Genomic DNA, 15344 nt, shown 5'->3' on the forward strand with positions numbered 1-15344 from the left:
AAAAACAGAGATACATAAAATGAGAAAGATTAAGAAACAGAGGGAAAAATATAGAAAGATATAGGAAATGAAAAAGATAGAGAGTAAAAACAGGGACAGAGACAGAGAATAAGGCAGAGGGAGATAGAGAGGCAAAGAGAATGAGAGATGGAGAGGTGCTGACAGAGAAAGGAGGAGAATGAGGGAGAAAGAGGGAGAAAGGTTAAGTGAGAAAGAGAAAGAGATAAAGGGATAGAGACAGAGAGGGAGAGAGAGAGAAAGAAATGATGAGGAAAAGAAAGATGAAATGAGAAACAGCAGACCAGGGGAGGACTTTGGGAGTCTATGCACATCAGGTGAATGTCATAGCCGAAAGTTGTTGGGCCCTGCTGGCTGTAGTCACTCACAGGAGACTGGAGACCCTGACTGGCCTTCCAAGGCAGGGAAGGCAAGTGAAGTAAGCTGGTGGCTGCAAAAAGCTGGGGACTGTAGGAACTAAAAATGGCTGCTACTAGTGGTAGAATTCCTGAGGGCCTTGGACAGATAACCTGAAGTCAATCACAGGCTGGCTCTGTCAAGGGGAATAGGGAAAAACTTGGCTGTGGATTTCTAGAAACTCGAAAAAATTAGGACTCAGGAAATAACAGAACAAGAATCGTGAACTGAAGAGAGCATCCCCAAGCACACTTTCTCTCCTGAGGCCACCCCAGGTAGAGCAGGAGATTCTAAATGATCAGTAGCTGCCACAAGCCCAAGCCCCCAGTCCCCAATACCTTGATCTCTGAGTTAAAATTCCTCTACATCACAGTCCTAGGAAGGTGACTGGTGACAGGGGATGTTGGCATAATTTAATACTCTGAATGGAGGCATTTCCATTCTCTCATCACCTTGAAAGTGACCAATCTACCTTTGCCTCCCTTCTGCCCAATTATTCTCAGAGTCAGTCATTACCTGAAAAAAGGTTGGGAGAGGGAGGCTCCCCAAAGGTCTTTGACCAATGGGGTGAGGAAGTAGGGTGTGTCACAAGGCACTTCCTTTATGTGTATGAATTACAGTAGCTGGTCCAGGGTTCCTTGCCAAGGCCACCTCGAAGCCTTGTATGTGGTGCTCCCATTGGAAACAGGTCCAGGGATGTGCCCCATGCTATCATCTGTCATTGTGGGTTTTTAGATGATTCAGTTTACCCTTAATTGAAAAGTTTACACTGGGAGAAATCCCAGTGCCAAGTACCCCTATTTGGGGTTGAATATTAAGCACCTTTTTGTTTTGAAGGCTTCTCTATTGGATGAAAGTTTTCCTCTCATGAAGCCCAGTTTCGTTGTTTGACCTCTGCCTTTGATTTGCTACAGCTGACACTTCTTTATACCCTAGTTGCTGGCTGCAAAGTGGTTTACCAACCTGTTTGTGATACCTAATTATCCAGAAGATAGAAGGACTCCTGATTCCCTTTACTCTTGGGGAAAAAGCAGCTAGTGTGTTGGTACTTAGCACAGTGCTGTGTTCATGGGATATGGTTCCCAGGTTCCTAGAGCCTTTGGTTTCAAAGGTGTTTAACTTATGACTCTATGTAATGATGACATATGTGAAGGATGTCCCTATTTCTGTTGAAAGAGTGGGTTTTATTGATTTCTTGATCATTCTGTGTTATTTCCAAGTTAACACATCCCAATCTAGGCTTTCATGTTTATTTCAAAAACTTCCTTTAAAGCACCTATCAGCCATTTTTCACTTGTTTATCTCTCCAAAGCTTTGCTCTTGTGAAAAGACAATATTAATACTTTACCGTTAAAACCAGTCCACCGTATGGTAAAATCTATACAATGCTGTCTCAATTTCTGTTTCATCATTTTGCTTTTACTTCTCTTTCATCTTCACCTGCATGATTCCTCCTTCAAGTGCGTTTTATCTATATCTGTATCTATATCTATATCTTTTATATATCTATATCTATATCTCTATATGGAGAGATAGAGCCACAGATATGGATAGTGATAGATCCACTCAGGGATCCCCCTGAATACACAGCCTGGTATTCTAACTTCTGGTTAGTGAGAGTAAAATGAAATCACCTTCTCTCCCTGAGTCAATGGCACAAACACCTTGGAGACAATAGTTATAAACAACAGAATCTCTTTTATTTGAGAAAGTGTACAAACTGAGGATCAGAAAAAGGAGTCCCTAATTCTAAGTGATGTAGCTAATGACCTGCAATCCTCTATGTCCCTCCCAAGAGCGAGCCTTCTGTGTCTTTGGGCTAACTTAACTCCCTGTTTCTATCTAGGTATCCCCCAAACTGACGAAGCTAAGTATCTATGATCCTCAGTAGTTGATTCGATTCATTCCTCAAAAGCTGTCTCAGAAAAACCATTATGGATGAACTCCAACTAAGTTCACCCCATTGGGTCTGAGCCTTAAGGTAAAACCTCAAAGCTGATCTGACAGGAAATTTTAGATAAAACCTTATGATGAGAAAAGCAGACATGGTCACCTCCTTTTCTAGATCTTTCCCAGTTAAATAGAATAACTCCTAATACGAATTAGAGGTATACTCCTTCTCTACAGTCAGGTGAGGTGGATGAGTTCTGATAAGCCCACCTTTCCTCCACTCTTCCTGGACAGGAAACCCTCAACTTCCCACAGGAAGTAAAGTCACTCTAGCTGTTGTCACTTCTGTACTGTTCCTCCTCTGCCTTCTGCCTGCTAAATCCTTAACCTTGAGTTCCTAGTATGTGCCTTCCTGATAGCCTTCCACTTCTCTTAAAGCTTATCCTATCTCTATCCGTCTCCCTTTGCAGTTAAGAGTAAAATAATTGAATTCACTGTTGATTTATTCTGACTTCCTGAGACAACCTTGTTTTGAGAAACCCCTAGTTGACCCTTGTCCCATGGGAACTTGTTTTCAGGAAACTCATGGACTGATCCTTGTCCTAGACTGAAGAACAGGCCATCAAGCACCCATTGAGAATCCCTGGACAAGGTTAAATCTTAAGTAACTCTTTGTCTTCTTGGATTCTCCTTTCCTATCTAGGTAGCATTTGGAAAGGAGACAAATAGAAGACTACTCTTTACATGAACTGCTCTCTGTCCTGCTTTCTTCGGATGCTGCAGTATTCTTTCTGACCTGAAGATGACAGTGAATGAATTTCCTGACTTCATAAATGACAATGAAGTTGTGAAGAAATATTTATTAAGCACCTCCTATGTTTGAGTCCAGAGGCTACATCATGGGGATATGGAGACAATCATTAAATACACTTTGGATTCCAGGAGCTTAAATCCTGTTGGTGGAGAAAACATGTGAGTATGTATATGTGTGTGTGTATGTGTATATGTTTATAACACAATAAATGCAAGTTAATCTAGGTAATTTGTATTTTTGTAAATATTCATCTATATCTCTTAGATTGCTATGTTTATTGCCATATAATTGGGCAAAATCGTTTTTAATGATTGCCTTAATTTCTCCTTCATTAGAGGTGAGGTCTCCCTTTTCATCTTTGATACTGTCAATTTGGTTTTCTTCTTTCCTTTTTTTATTAGATGCACCAGTACTTTGTCTATTTTATCTGTTTTTTCAAAATACCAGCTTCTAGTCTTATTTATTAATTCAGTAGTCCTTTTGCTTTCAATTTTATTAATTTCTCCCTTGATTTTTGGTATTTCTAATTTAGTTTTCATTTGGGGATTTTTAATTTGCTAGCTTTCTAATTTTTTAAGTTGCATGCCCAATTCATTAATCTCTGCCCTCCCTAATTTGTTAATATATGCACTCAAGGATATAAATTTCCCCCTGAGTACTGCCTTGGCTGCATCCCACAGAATTTGGTAGGATGTCTCATCATTGTCATTCTCTTCAATGAAATTGATGATTGTTTCTATGATTTCTTCTTTGACTACCTGGCTTTGGAGAATCATATTATTTAATTTCCAATTAGTTTTTGATTTGCCTTTCCAGGTGCCCTTACTAAATATTATTTTTATTATGATCTGAGGTTACATTTATTATTTCTGCCCTGTTGAATTTGATTGCAATGTTTCTATGCCCTAGTACATGGACAATCTTTGTGAATGTACCATGTGCAGCTGAAAAGAAAGTGTATTCCTTTTTTTTTCAAACATTTATTAATATTCATTTTTAACATGGTTACATGATTCATGCTCCTCCTTTCCCCTTTGCCCCCCGCACTCCCCCCACCCATGGCCGATGCACATTTCCACTAGTTTTGTCATGTGTCCTTGATCAAGACCTATTTCCAAATTGTTGGTAGCGGCATTGGTGTGGTAGTTTCGAGTCCACACCCTCAATCATGTCCACCCTGACCCATGCGTTCAAGCAGTTGTTTTTCCTATATGTTTCCTCTCCTGCATTCCTTCCTCTGAATGTGGGTAGCGTTCTTTACCATAAATCCCTCAGCATTGTCCTGGGTCATTGTATTGCTGCTGGTACAGAGGTCCATTACATTCAATTTTACCACAGTATATCAGTCTCTGTGTATAGAGTTCTTCTGGCTCTGCTCCTTTCGCTCTGCATCTGTTCCCGGAGGTCTCTCTAGTTCACCTGGAACTCCTCCAGTTTATTATTCCTTTGAGCACAATAGTATTCCATCACCCGCATATACCACAGTTTGTTCAGCCATTCCCCAATTGAAGGACATACCCTCCTTTTCCAGTTCTTTCCCACCACAAAAAGCACAGCTATAAATATTTTCGTACAAGTCTGTTTATTTATGATCTCTTTGGGGTACAAACCCAACCATGGTATGGCTGGATCAAAGGGCAGGCATTCTTTTATAGCTCTTTGAGCATAATTCCAAATTGCCAGCCAGAATGGTTGGATCACTTCACAACTCCACCAGCAATGCATCAATGTCCCAATTTTGCCATATCACCTCCAGCATTCATTATTCTCCCCTTCTTTCATTTTAGCCAATCTGCTAGGTGTGAGGTGATACCTCAGAGTTGTTTTGATTTGCATTTCTCTAATTATTAGAGATTTGGAACACTTTCTCATGTGCTTATTGATACTTTTGATTTCTTTACCTGAAAATTGCCTATTCGTGTCTCTTGCCCATTTATCAATTGGGGAATGGCTTGATTTTTGATACAATTGCTTTAACTCCTTGTATATTTGAGTAATTAGACCTTTGTCAGTGGTTTTTCTTGTAAAGTTTTTTTTCAGTTTGTTGCTTCCCTTCTAATTTTGGTTGCATTGGATTTGTTTGTACAAAATTTTTTTTAATTTAAGGTAATCAAAAGAATTTATTTTACATTTTGTAATTTTGTCTAACTCTTGCTTGGTCTTGAAATCTTTCTTTCCCACAGATTGGACAGATATACTATTCTATGTTCACATAATTTACTTATGGTTTCCTTCATTATATTCAAGTCATTAACCCATTCTGAGTTTATCTTGGTGTAGGGTGTGAGATGATGACCTAAACCTAATCTCTCCCACACTGTTTTCCAAATTTCCCCACAATTTTTGTCAAATAGTGGATTTTTGTCCCCAAAGCTAGGATCTTTGGGTTTATCATACACTGTCTTGCTGAGGTCATTAACCCCAAATCTATTCCACTGATCCTCCCTTCTGTCTGTTACCTAGTACTATATTGTTTTGATGGCCACTGCTTTATAGTACAGTTTAAGATCTGGTACTGCTAGACCCCCATCCTTCACATTTTTTTCATTATTTCCCTTGATATTCTTGATCTTTTGTTCTCCAAAAGGAATTTTGTTATAATTTTTTCTAATTCCATAAAAAAGTTTCTTGGTAGTTTGATAGGTATGGCGCTGAATAAGTAAATTAATTTGGGCAGGGTTGTCATTTTGATTATGTTAGATTGTCCTACACATGAGCAATTAATGTTTTTCCAATTGTTTCCATATAGTTTTAATTGTGTGGAAAGTGTTTTGTAGTTCTGTTCATATAATTCCTTTTTTTTGTCTTGGCAGATAGATTCCTAAGTATTTTATATTGTCTAGGATGATTTTAAATGGAATTTCTCTTTCTAACTTTTGCTGCCAGGATGTATTGGAAATATAGAGAAAAGCTGATGATTTATGTGGGTTTATTTTGTCCTGCAACTTCGCTAAAGTTGTTGAATATTTCCTCTAGTTTCTTAGTTGATTCTCTAGGATTCTTTAAGTAGACCATCATATTATCTGGGAAGAATGACAGCTTTTTAAAAATTTTGTTCATTTTTTCCAGATCACATGCCAATACAATTTTTAATGAATTTGTTGAATTTTGAAATTCATGTTCTCTCCCTCTCATCCTTTCCCCCTTCTCCTCAAGATGGCACCATATTGTTTGGACATATATATTATTATACAATACATATTTCTACATTTGCCATGTTGTTAAAGGAGACACAAACACTTAACCTCTAGAAAAATCTATGAAGAAAATTAAGTTTTAAAAAATGGCATGATTCAATTGGCATTCAGATTGTTTCCTTTTCTTCTGTAGCAGTGGGTAACCTTTTCCTCATGAGTCCCTTAGAGTTGTCTTGAGTCCTTGCATTGATGAAAATAGTTAAATCATTCACAGTTGATCATCATACATTATCTCTGTTATCATGTACAATAGTTTCTTGGTTCTGTTCACTTTGCATAATTTCATTTAAGTGTTTCCACGATCATCCTTTATTGATAAATCATGTATTCATTTTGAGTTTATCTTGATATATTGCATGAAGTGATGGTCTGTTCCTTTTTTCTGCCATATTGTTTTCTAGTTCTCCCAATAGATTCTGGGGAATAGTGAGTTCTCTTCTGAAAATCTTGGATCTTTAGATTTGTCAAATATCAAATTACTAGGGTCATTCACTACTATGTGTTGAGTACCTAATCTATTATATTGATACACTATATTTCTTAGCTTATATCAAATTCTTTTGATGTTTGCTAGTTTATAATACAGTTTGAGATCCATGACAGCTAAATCACGTTCCTTTATATTTCATTAATTCCTTTGATATCTTTGGCTTTTTGTTCTTCCAGATTAATTTTATTTTTTCTAGCTCTATGAAATAATTTTGGGTAGTTAGATTCATATGGTACTGAACAGGTGAACTAATTTATGTAGAATTGTAATTTTTATTATATTGTTTTGACCTACCCATGAGCAATTCATGTTTTTTTTTCAATTGTTTAGAAGGACTCTATTCACATGGAAAGCATTTTTGAGTTGTGATCATGTTGTTCCTAAGTTCATCTTAGCATGTAAGTTCCCATGTATTTTATATTTTCTTCAGTTATTTTAGATGGCATCTCTCTTTCAAACTCTTACTCTTAAACTTCATTGGTGGTACAGAGAAATGTGGAGGACATACAACTTTCCTAAATTTCTTTATTGCTCAATTAGTTTTCTATTTATTCTTCAGGATTTTTTATGTATGATATCATAGCATCTGAATAGATTGATAATTTCATTTCCTCACTGCCTAGTCTAATTCCTTTAGTTCCTTCTTCTCTTATTGCTAAGAGTACGATAATGAGTATTATTGGTGATAAAGGGCATCTTTTTTCCCCTCTAGATCTCTAAGGAAAGCTTTTAGTTTATTTCCATTAAAAATACTGCTTGCTGATGGTTTTTGATAGACATTATTTACCATTTTGAGGAACAGTCCAATTATTCCATTATTCTCAATTAATTTTCATAAGAATAGATAATGGATTTTGTCAAAAGATTTTCTGCCTATATTGAGATAATCATATGGTTTCTGTTGGCTTTGTTATTGATATTGCCAATTAAGCTGATGGCTTTCCAAATATTGAAGTATCCTTGTATTCCTATTTTAAAAGCCCCTTGGTCATAGTATATGATCCTTGTGATATATTGCTGTAATATCCTTGCTAGTGTTTTATTTAAATTTTTTGCATCAATATTAATTAAAGAGATTGGTCTATAGTTTTTTCTCTGTTTTTGCTCTACCAGGTTGAGATATCAGCATCATGTTTATGACTGTAAAAAGGAAAAATTAGGGTTTGGTTGGACTAAATATTTAAAGGAGTGGTCACCAAGAATTGAATAAACATAAATTCTAATATGATTTTATTAATATATTTATAAAATATAAGAGAGAATGGAAATAGAGGGATGAGAAGAGGGTAGAGTAAGAGGTCTAGCTTAACTCACTAAGTAATTTGCTACATACAGCCCCTGCCTCAACCCAGGCAGGGCTGATTAGTCCTCAGCCAGGGAAGGCTCAGCTGAGGGCCAATGGCCAAATGAAGCAAAAGCTTTAGTCACAAAGCCTTTCTTGAAAGGAGAGTTCCTTCAGAGAAATTCAGGAAGAGTCAGTCTTTACACTCACCACATGTAGTTCTAAGGGAGATATTTAAGAACAGTCTCAGCAAGGTCTCAGGTCCAGTAAGCAGCATGTCCCACTCCAGCTGCAGAAATGAACAAGAACTAAGAACTGACTCACAGGAAGGTGTCACTCCCTTTTAAAGGCTCTTCTTTTGCATAGCTTCCTGTGCCTTCCTCTAATTTACATGTCCAATCACAAAAAACGGTTTGCTTAGGACTGCCCAGGGGTCAGTGAGTCATTTCTGAATCATCACCCACTCTTGCACATGTGGGTTGCAGACCTCCCCACTTGAGAATTAAGTGGTGGTGTTATTGGTGATTAAATTTCAAAATTGGCAGGGTAGGTTTAATCTCATTATCACATGACATAAGGAAGATATTGGTAGAGATCATTTCTCAGCTGTTGTTCTAAATACTTTATATAGTACTGCAATTAATTGCTCTTTAAATATTTGATAGAATTCACTTGTAAAAACAACTAGCGGTTCTGTCGGTGGAAGTGGGCGGAGCGAGCTGGTCGAGTTGGTGGTTGCTACGTGAGGAGCCGTTATTTCATGGCTGCTACGGGCCAGACTACTGAGGTGCGGGGGACGGCGCGGCAGGAGCCAGGACGGGCGCCAGGCAAGGGTGATCCTCAATAGAACCTACTAGAGGCTACAGAAAAAAACCTAGGCAGAATAAAAAACGGTGAAATAGGTTGTTCTAAGGAAGTAAGATGGATCCCTGTTCAGTTGGAGTTCAGCTTCATGCTACCAATGAATGTCATAAGACATACTATACTCGACATACTGGCTTCAAGACTTTGCAAGAATTGTCATCAAATGATGCGCTTTTACTTCAGCTTAGAACCGGAATGACCCTCTCTGGAAACAATACGATTTGCTTCCATCATGCAAAAATTTACATTGATCGATTTGAGGACTTGCAAAAGTCATGTTGTGATCCTTTTAACATACACAAAAAACTGGCCAAGAAAAATTTGCATGCGATTGACTTAGATGATGCCACTTTCCTAAGTGCCAAGTTTGGAAGACAGCTTGTACCTGGTTGGAAGCTTTGTCCAAAATTAACACAGATAATCAATGGAAGTGTGGATGTTGAATCTGAAGATCGCCAAAAAAGGAAAGCTGATTCAGACGGGAGGACTGCTAAAGCCTCGAGGTCCTTACAGTTTGCAAATCCAGGAAAGCAAACTGAATTTACTCCAGAGACGACTACTGGTAAGAGGGAAAAGAGAAGACAAACCAAGGCAACCAATTCAGACAGGCAGGTGATACCACCAAAGAGCAAAGTCTATGACAGCCAAGGCCTCCTGATATTCAGTGGAATGGATCTCTGTGACTGCCTTGATGAAGATTGTCTGGGGTGTTTCTACGCTTGTCCCAATTGTGGTTCTAACAAGTGTGGAGCTGAATGCCGCTGTGACAGAAAATGGCTTTATGAACAGATTGAGATAGAAGGAGGAGAGATTATTCATAATAAGCATGCTGGGTAATTTGAGTGGTTTGAAAATGAGCTAATCTAATTCTATGTAGCTCAAAAATTCTGCTGTAGAATATATTTACAATTTAAGCATGATAAACTAGTGACAAGAGGGTTTGAAAAATGTCATTACACATGAATGTTGTATACTAGATGTTTCAGAATTCATTGTTTTGTGTACATTTTAGCTGGACTTTAAAAATCAGCTTTAGTATGTTGTAGATAAATAAGCTAGCTGAGTAGATGGGGGAACAGTACTTGACTGTGCAAGCAAAACATACCTTTGTGCAATTGTTAAAAACCATTCTATATTGGTTACTAAGAATTAAACAGGCCAAAAATCTTCAAAGCAGTTTTTCAGATTATATTCACTTTGAATAAAGAAACAAAATTAAAATAAATTGTTTTTAAGGCTACCCTAAGTGTTCTTAGGCTTTTCTATCCGGCCTTTTGTCAAATTAGAGATTTTTTACTATTTTAAAATTCTAAACAATGTAGCTCACTCACTTAATTTAGTTTTTGGCCTGGATTTCTGAATTGAACTAATAGATGCAACTCTACATTACCACCACCAAACCCTCAGTTCTTTTCAGATTCAAACCAAATAAGCTTTTTCACCAAATGGAATTTAGGTTTTTCCTGTCCTTTTAAGTATTTACTGACATAAAAGATGTGTGTTCATGTAATCCTTCAATAAGTTATAATACGATGGTCATTAGGTATAGACAGTGTTGGCTTTCTTTTGTTTTTTAGAAGAGGTATAAATCTCAAAAATAGAATACAAATAGTCTCAAGGAAGGTGATATATAGTCTTCAAAATTAAAGTTCTTATATATTTCAAATGATTTAAAAAACAATTTTTAAATGTTGGTGCGAAGTCCCTGGCACACATTCCTTGGGAAATTACCCAAAGAACATTTACTGTTCCTACTTTTATCAGTTTCTTATACAGATTTAGCTTTGAAGACCCTGCCTTCCAAAGAACTCTCACTTTAAAAGAGTTCACTGAGAAATATAAATCTACTACTTTCCTGGATGACAATTTGCCAGGCTGGTTAGTGTCCTGCATTTTTAAACAATGAATCTGCAAGTCCATTTCTTGTTTAAAGTGAGTGTGCTAACAGAATCCTTCTGGTCCTTTTTACTTTGTGTTGCTGCTTGGCTTAAAGAGACCTGACTCTTAAAATAAATGATAAAACTACAAATTTCCGTTCTATATGGATTCTGATAGAAAAGTCAGTGTTAGCATGCTTTTAAAAAAAAAAAAAAGATACATTGAAATTAGAAGTGTAAGCATCCAGATTTGTGTTTTCAGGTACATATTTTGATTGTTGCTAGTTAAATTGTACTTTTGCATAATTGAGTAGTATGATGTTATTGAGTTTTTTTATAGTTTAATTTGGCTTTCTAAAAGTCTAGTGCCTAGCTGTACTTTTGAAATGAATATGATACCGATAGAATTTTGTGTTAGAAAATCTAGTTGTAACATCTAAGTCTTTGATAAGACTTTGCATACAAGGGCCTCATAGCCCATACTTATTTTATTTTGTTGATGTGGGCATGTTTATTTATATTAGAAAAATCTTTATTGATTGTGTTGAGTCTCAATCTGTTAATCTACTGAGCATGGTGTTTATGTGAGTAATATAGGTATTATACATATAGGTGTATTGTACCTTATCAGAAATATGCTATTAAATATAAAAATATCCTTAGAAAACTACTTAAATATTTATTTGGGGTGGGGTGAGTTCTTCCTACTTGAAGACTTCAGAAGACTTGTCAGTTTATTTTGGAGACAAACATGTAGCTTTGCTTAGCATTTGTTTATGATAATTGAGAGAAAGGAAATGTTTTGGAGGTGACAACTGTTGTCCAGGAAGATCTAGTTCAAAATTGACTTAAGTTTGGGGGTTGTGGTTTTTTTTTTTCCATTATCTCATTTGTATGGGTACTCTATTCATGTAGATACATCCATCCATATATAGATCATTTGTGCAAGGTTTTTGTGTATCTTCTCTGTAGTATCTAAAGCTATATACCATTAACACAACAAGAAATATATTAATAGCAGTATTTGACATTCAGTTACTATTACTTTTAGATAGGTAAAACTTTTTGGTAAAACACAGGGCTCTTGGCTCTTTGTAGCTGTTTTCCTTTGTAAACAAACATTTTTGCTTTATGAAAAAGTAGCAATGTTTCTGGTTTTATAGTTACTTTGCTTAAAGGCATTTTGTTTTGTTGTAAAATTTTGCATGTAATTTGTTTTTTGCTGACACCTACTGGAATTATAAGATAATAAAGCAAGCTTCTCATCCATTAAAAAAAAAAAAAAAAAACAACTAGCCCTAGGATGTTTTTCTTAGGGAATTCATAGATGGCTCATTCGATTACTTTTTCTTTTATTTATTGCGCTTTTTAGTTGTATCCCCAATCACTTGTCTGCTTATTCTTTTATTGATGTAATCATTTAAAGATAAAAATTTCCCCATAAATATAACTATGGCAGCGTCCCAAAATATTTGATCTATTTTCTCCTTATTGTCATTTTTAAAGGAATTCTTCTCTGCTTCTATGATTTGTTCTTTGACCCATTCTTTAGGTTAAGGTTATTTAATTTAAAATTGAGTTTTAGTTCTTTTCCTCCTCAGGTTCACACTCCCTATGGTCAGCCACCCACTATAAAAACATTAGTTATTTGACTTCAAGGGAGAAAAGAGTCCTGGGGCACTTGCAGAGGCAAAAATATTAAAATCAGAATTTCTGGGTTTATCAGTGTCCAGGCTTGGAACATACCTAGTATCCAGCCTTTCCTGGAGATCTTCTTCAGTAATCATGCCCTAACCCCTACTCATTAATGAGCTTAAATATGCTGATACCAGCAGAGATTCATGCCATCCACTAAAAAATATGTAATTAATAGTCCGTTGTTGATTTTTTTCTAGGGGGGGAATAGGTGGATGTGATTTCCCCCCCTTTTTTAAACACGGGAAAAAATTTTTCTTTGTATTTCTTTAAAACAGTAGATGCATAATAAATGGATAGGCATGAGCAGGTAGATCCAAGAAATTTAATTTGTTTACATTCTGATATTTTTCAAAAATGCAAGCAAAAAAAATTTTTAGGGAAAAGAATGAAGCAAGAGTTAAAGAAAACATGTCATTTGGAATGTATTTTACCAGACTTTAACTTTGATAACCATGATCTCAATGTCATTGTCATCCTCAAACCTTTGATGCCTACTTCATTTTTTATGAAATTCTGGAGATAGTTTTGGAGGGCAATGTGAAGACTTCCCCTTTTCACCAAACCAGACTTTTCTTCTATTTCTGCTCTTCTGGAACTTGGAATGAGTTCTGAGGGTTGCAAGCCAGAGATGAGCTTAGCCAATTCATTAGCCCAGGCATTTTATAACCTTTGAAAACCATCTATCCTCTACCACCTGCATCCCTCATTCCCAGGGAATCTGTTTTAAGATTAGAGTTTCTCTGGTTCCATTTGGAACCTCTGCTGGTCTGGAAGCTCATTTCCCAGATGGAAAAATACCCCTCTCTTATTCCATCTGGACAAGACTGGTCCTAGTTTTGGTTCTTGTTCTCTGGATGGTGGCAAATTTGCACCCTCAAAAATCCTTTAATTCCCTTACAATTTTTCGAGGGATTTTTATTACACCATCTGGCAGTAGACTATGAGGAGGAACAGAATCAGAGGAAAAGATTAAAAGCAAGTTAATAGTCCTGACCCTGAGCTTTCCATTCATGAAGTTGTCTACATTCTGTTATTGTAAAAATGTAGAATTTTTAGGGAAATGGTTGAAACAAAAGGAAAAGAAAATATATTTTCACTTAGAATATATTTTTTCAGACTTTGCCCAGGCTATTGAAATCCTTGTTTTTCTCCAGTCTTGATCTCCATTTCACCTTTTAAGGCAATCTGGAGTCCCTGATGAGATGGCCCGAGAGGCCAATGAGAAGACTTCCCTTTTTCACCAAACCAGGCCTTTCTTCTCAAGTGGAGTGTTTTCTACTGGTTACATGACAGTGATGAGCTCAGCTAGTTTATTGGCCTGGGGATTACACAGACTCCAAAACCTTGCCTGTATCCCCCATCACTGCTAAGGGAGTCTATTTAATCTCTGAGTGTAGTATTTTCCAGTTGGGACCCTGCTGCAGAAAATGAAAAACCCTTAGTCCACCCTTTCTGGGCTTGTCCAGTTTTGGTTCTTGTGTTTGGAACGGTGATGAACAAGACCTAGGGATGCTTTTATATTTTATTTCTTTTTTCCCTACCACCTATAGCAGGACAGTGAGTGTAAAGGCAGAGAATTAAGGAGGCTGTTTTCTGACCCTCAGATTTCTGTCCTTGGAATTGGGCTGAGAATCATCAGGGACAGAAGGGTGGTCTGGAGCCCTGGAAAAGACCCCTTTAGATGAGTAAGGATTGTGAGATCTTGACCTTCTACCTGATGGTCTCTAGGATAGCCTCTGTCCTCACTATAGCCACTTCTCCAAGTCTAGACCATTTGGTTTAAAGGGGTTGGAGGTTGTGTGTGGGGGTCCCTGCTAAATCAGTCTGTTTCTGAATTTTGTTTTTCTCTTGATTTCTTTCTGTCAGTAATTCTTGTAAGACTTTGTTGTTATCCTGGGTGCAGAGGCCTGGGGTGGAGTGGGGTTGTAGGCTGGGGAGAGTGTGAACCTTCTCCACCCAACATGAGCACATGCAGAATAGACCAGGTACAGCACAACTGTGACCAGCGTCTAGAATAGTTTGGGAACACACACAGGAGGAGAAATGAAGGGGGAGCAAAGTGTTAGGTGTGGGCATCATTCTGAATGTGTTCCAGGAATTTGGGAGAAAGAGAAGGGGAAGTCTGTATATGCAGAATGTCCAAGGAATTGTTGGGGTAGATTTAGTGAGGAGGAAGGAAGTCAGAGTACACATCTCCAAGACTTCTTCTCCTGCTTTCCCCTTTCTGTGGCCATAATCACAGGGACAGCTTCTCCTAGGCACTGAGGTGCCATGTTCTGTAAGGTCTGAGACCACAAGCATGTACTGGGCACTCCCCCCCTCACTTCCCCCTCCCTCTAATTGCCTCTCCCTTCCCTTCTCTGTAGGGTAAGATAGAATTCAATGCCCCAATCCCTGTCTGAGCCAGTTACAATGAGAATAAAGTTCACGTATTGCCTTCTGTCACCATCCTCATCCTCCCCTCTCTATGATTTTTCATGCCTCTTTATGTTATAAAAATTACTCCATTCTATCGCTCCCTTCCCTTTTCTCTCAGTGCAACCCTCTCTTTCTCCCCTTGATTTTTTAACATATTTTATCATATGCAGACATATACATACATAGTATTTCATATCATCACATTTACATACACATCATTTCATCATATACTCAGTGTGTTAGGTCACTCATCCTATCTTATTCTCTCTCTAATTTCTCTCATGTAAATAAACTTCCATAAAAGTCCATTTTGCCTAGAGATTATTCTTAATTGAGGATTGATAATTGTTCAGTCCTCTGGTGACCAATCTTTAATATATTCGACCCTTTTCTCCGCCTT

At 37.2% G+C, this 15344-nt stretch overlaps 1 protein-coding gene across 1 annotated transcript; it reads left to right on the forward strand.

Moving 5' to 3' along the window:
• The first annotated feature begins 8801 nt into the window (after positions 1 to 8801).
• LOC123253332 (ARL14 effector protein-like) lies at positions 8802 to 10191 on the forward strand. The gene has a single exon (XM_044682520.1). It carries the CDS (start codon positions 9009 to 9011, stop codon positions 9786 to 9788), a length of 780 nt encoding a protein of 259 aa, XP_044538455.1. The 5' UTR covers positions 8802 to 9008; the 3' UTR covers positions 9789 to 10191.
• The last annotated feature ends 5153 nt before the right edge of the window (positions 10192 to 15344 follow it).

This window comes from Gracilinanus agilis, chromosome X (assembly GCF_016433145.1).
Source record: "Gracilinanus agilis isolate LMUSP501 chromosome X, AgileGrace, whole genome shotgun sequence".
NCBI lineage: Eukaryota > Metazoa > Chordata > Mammalia > Didelphimorphia > Didelphidae > Gracilinanus > Gracilinanus agilis.

What these genes read in the sequence shown, in the direction of transcription:
- LOC123253332 (XM_044682520.1), top strand. Translation starts at nt 9,009, where the DNA reads ATGGATCCCTGTTCAGTTGGAGTTCAGCTTCATGCTACCAATGAATGT.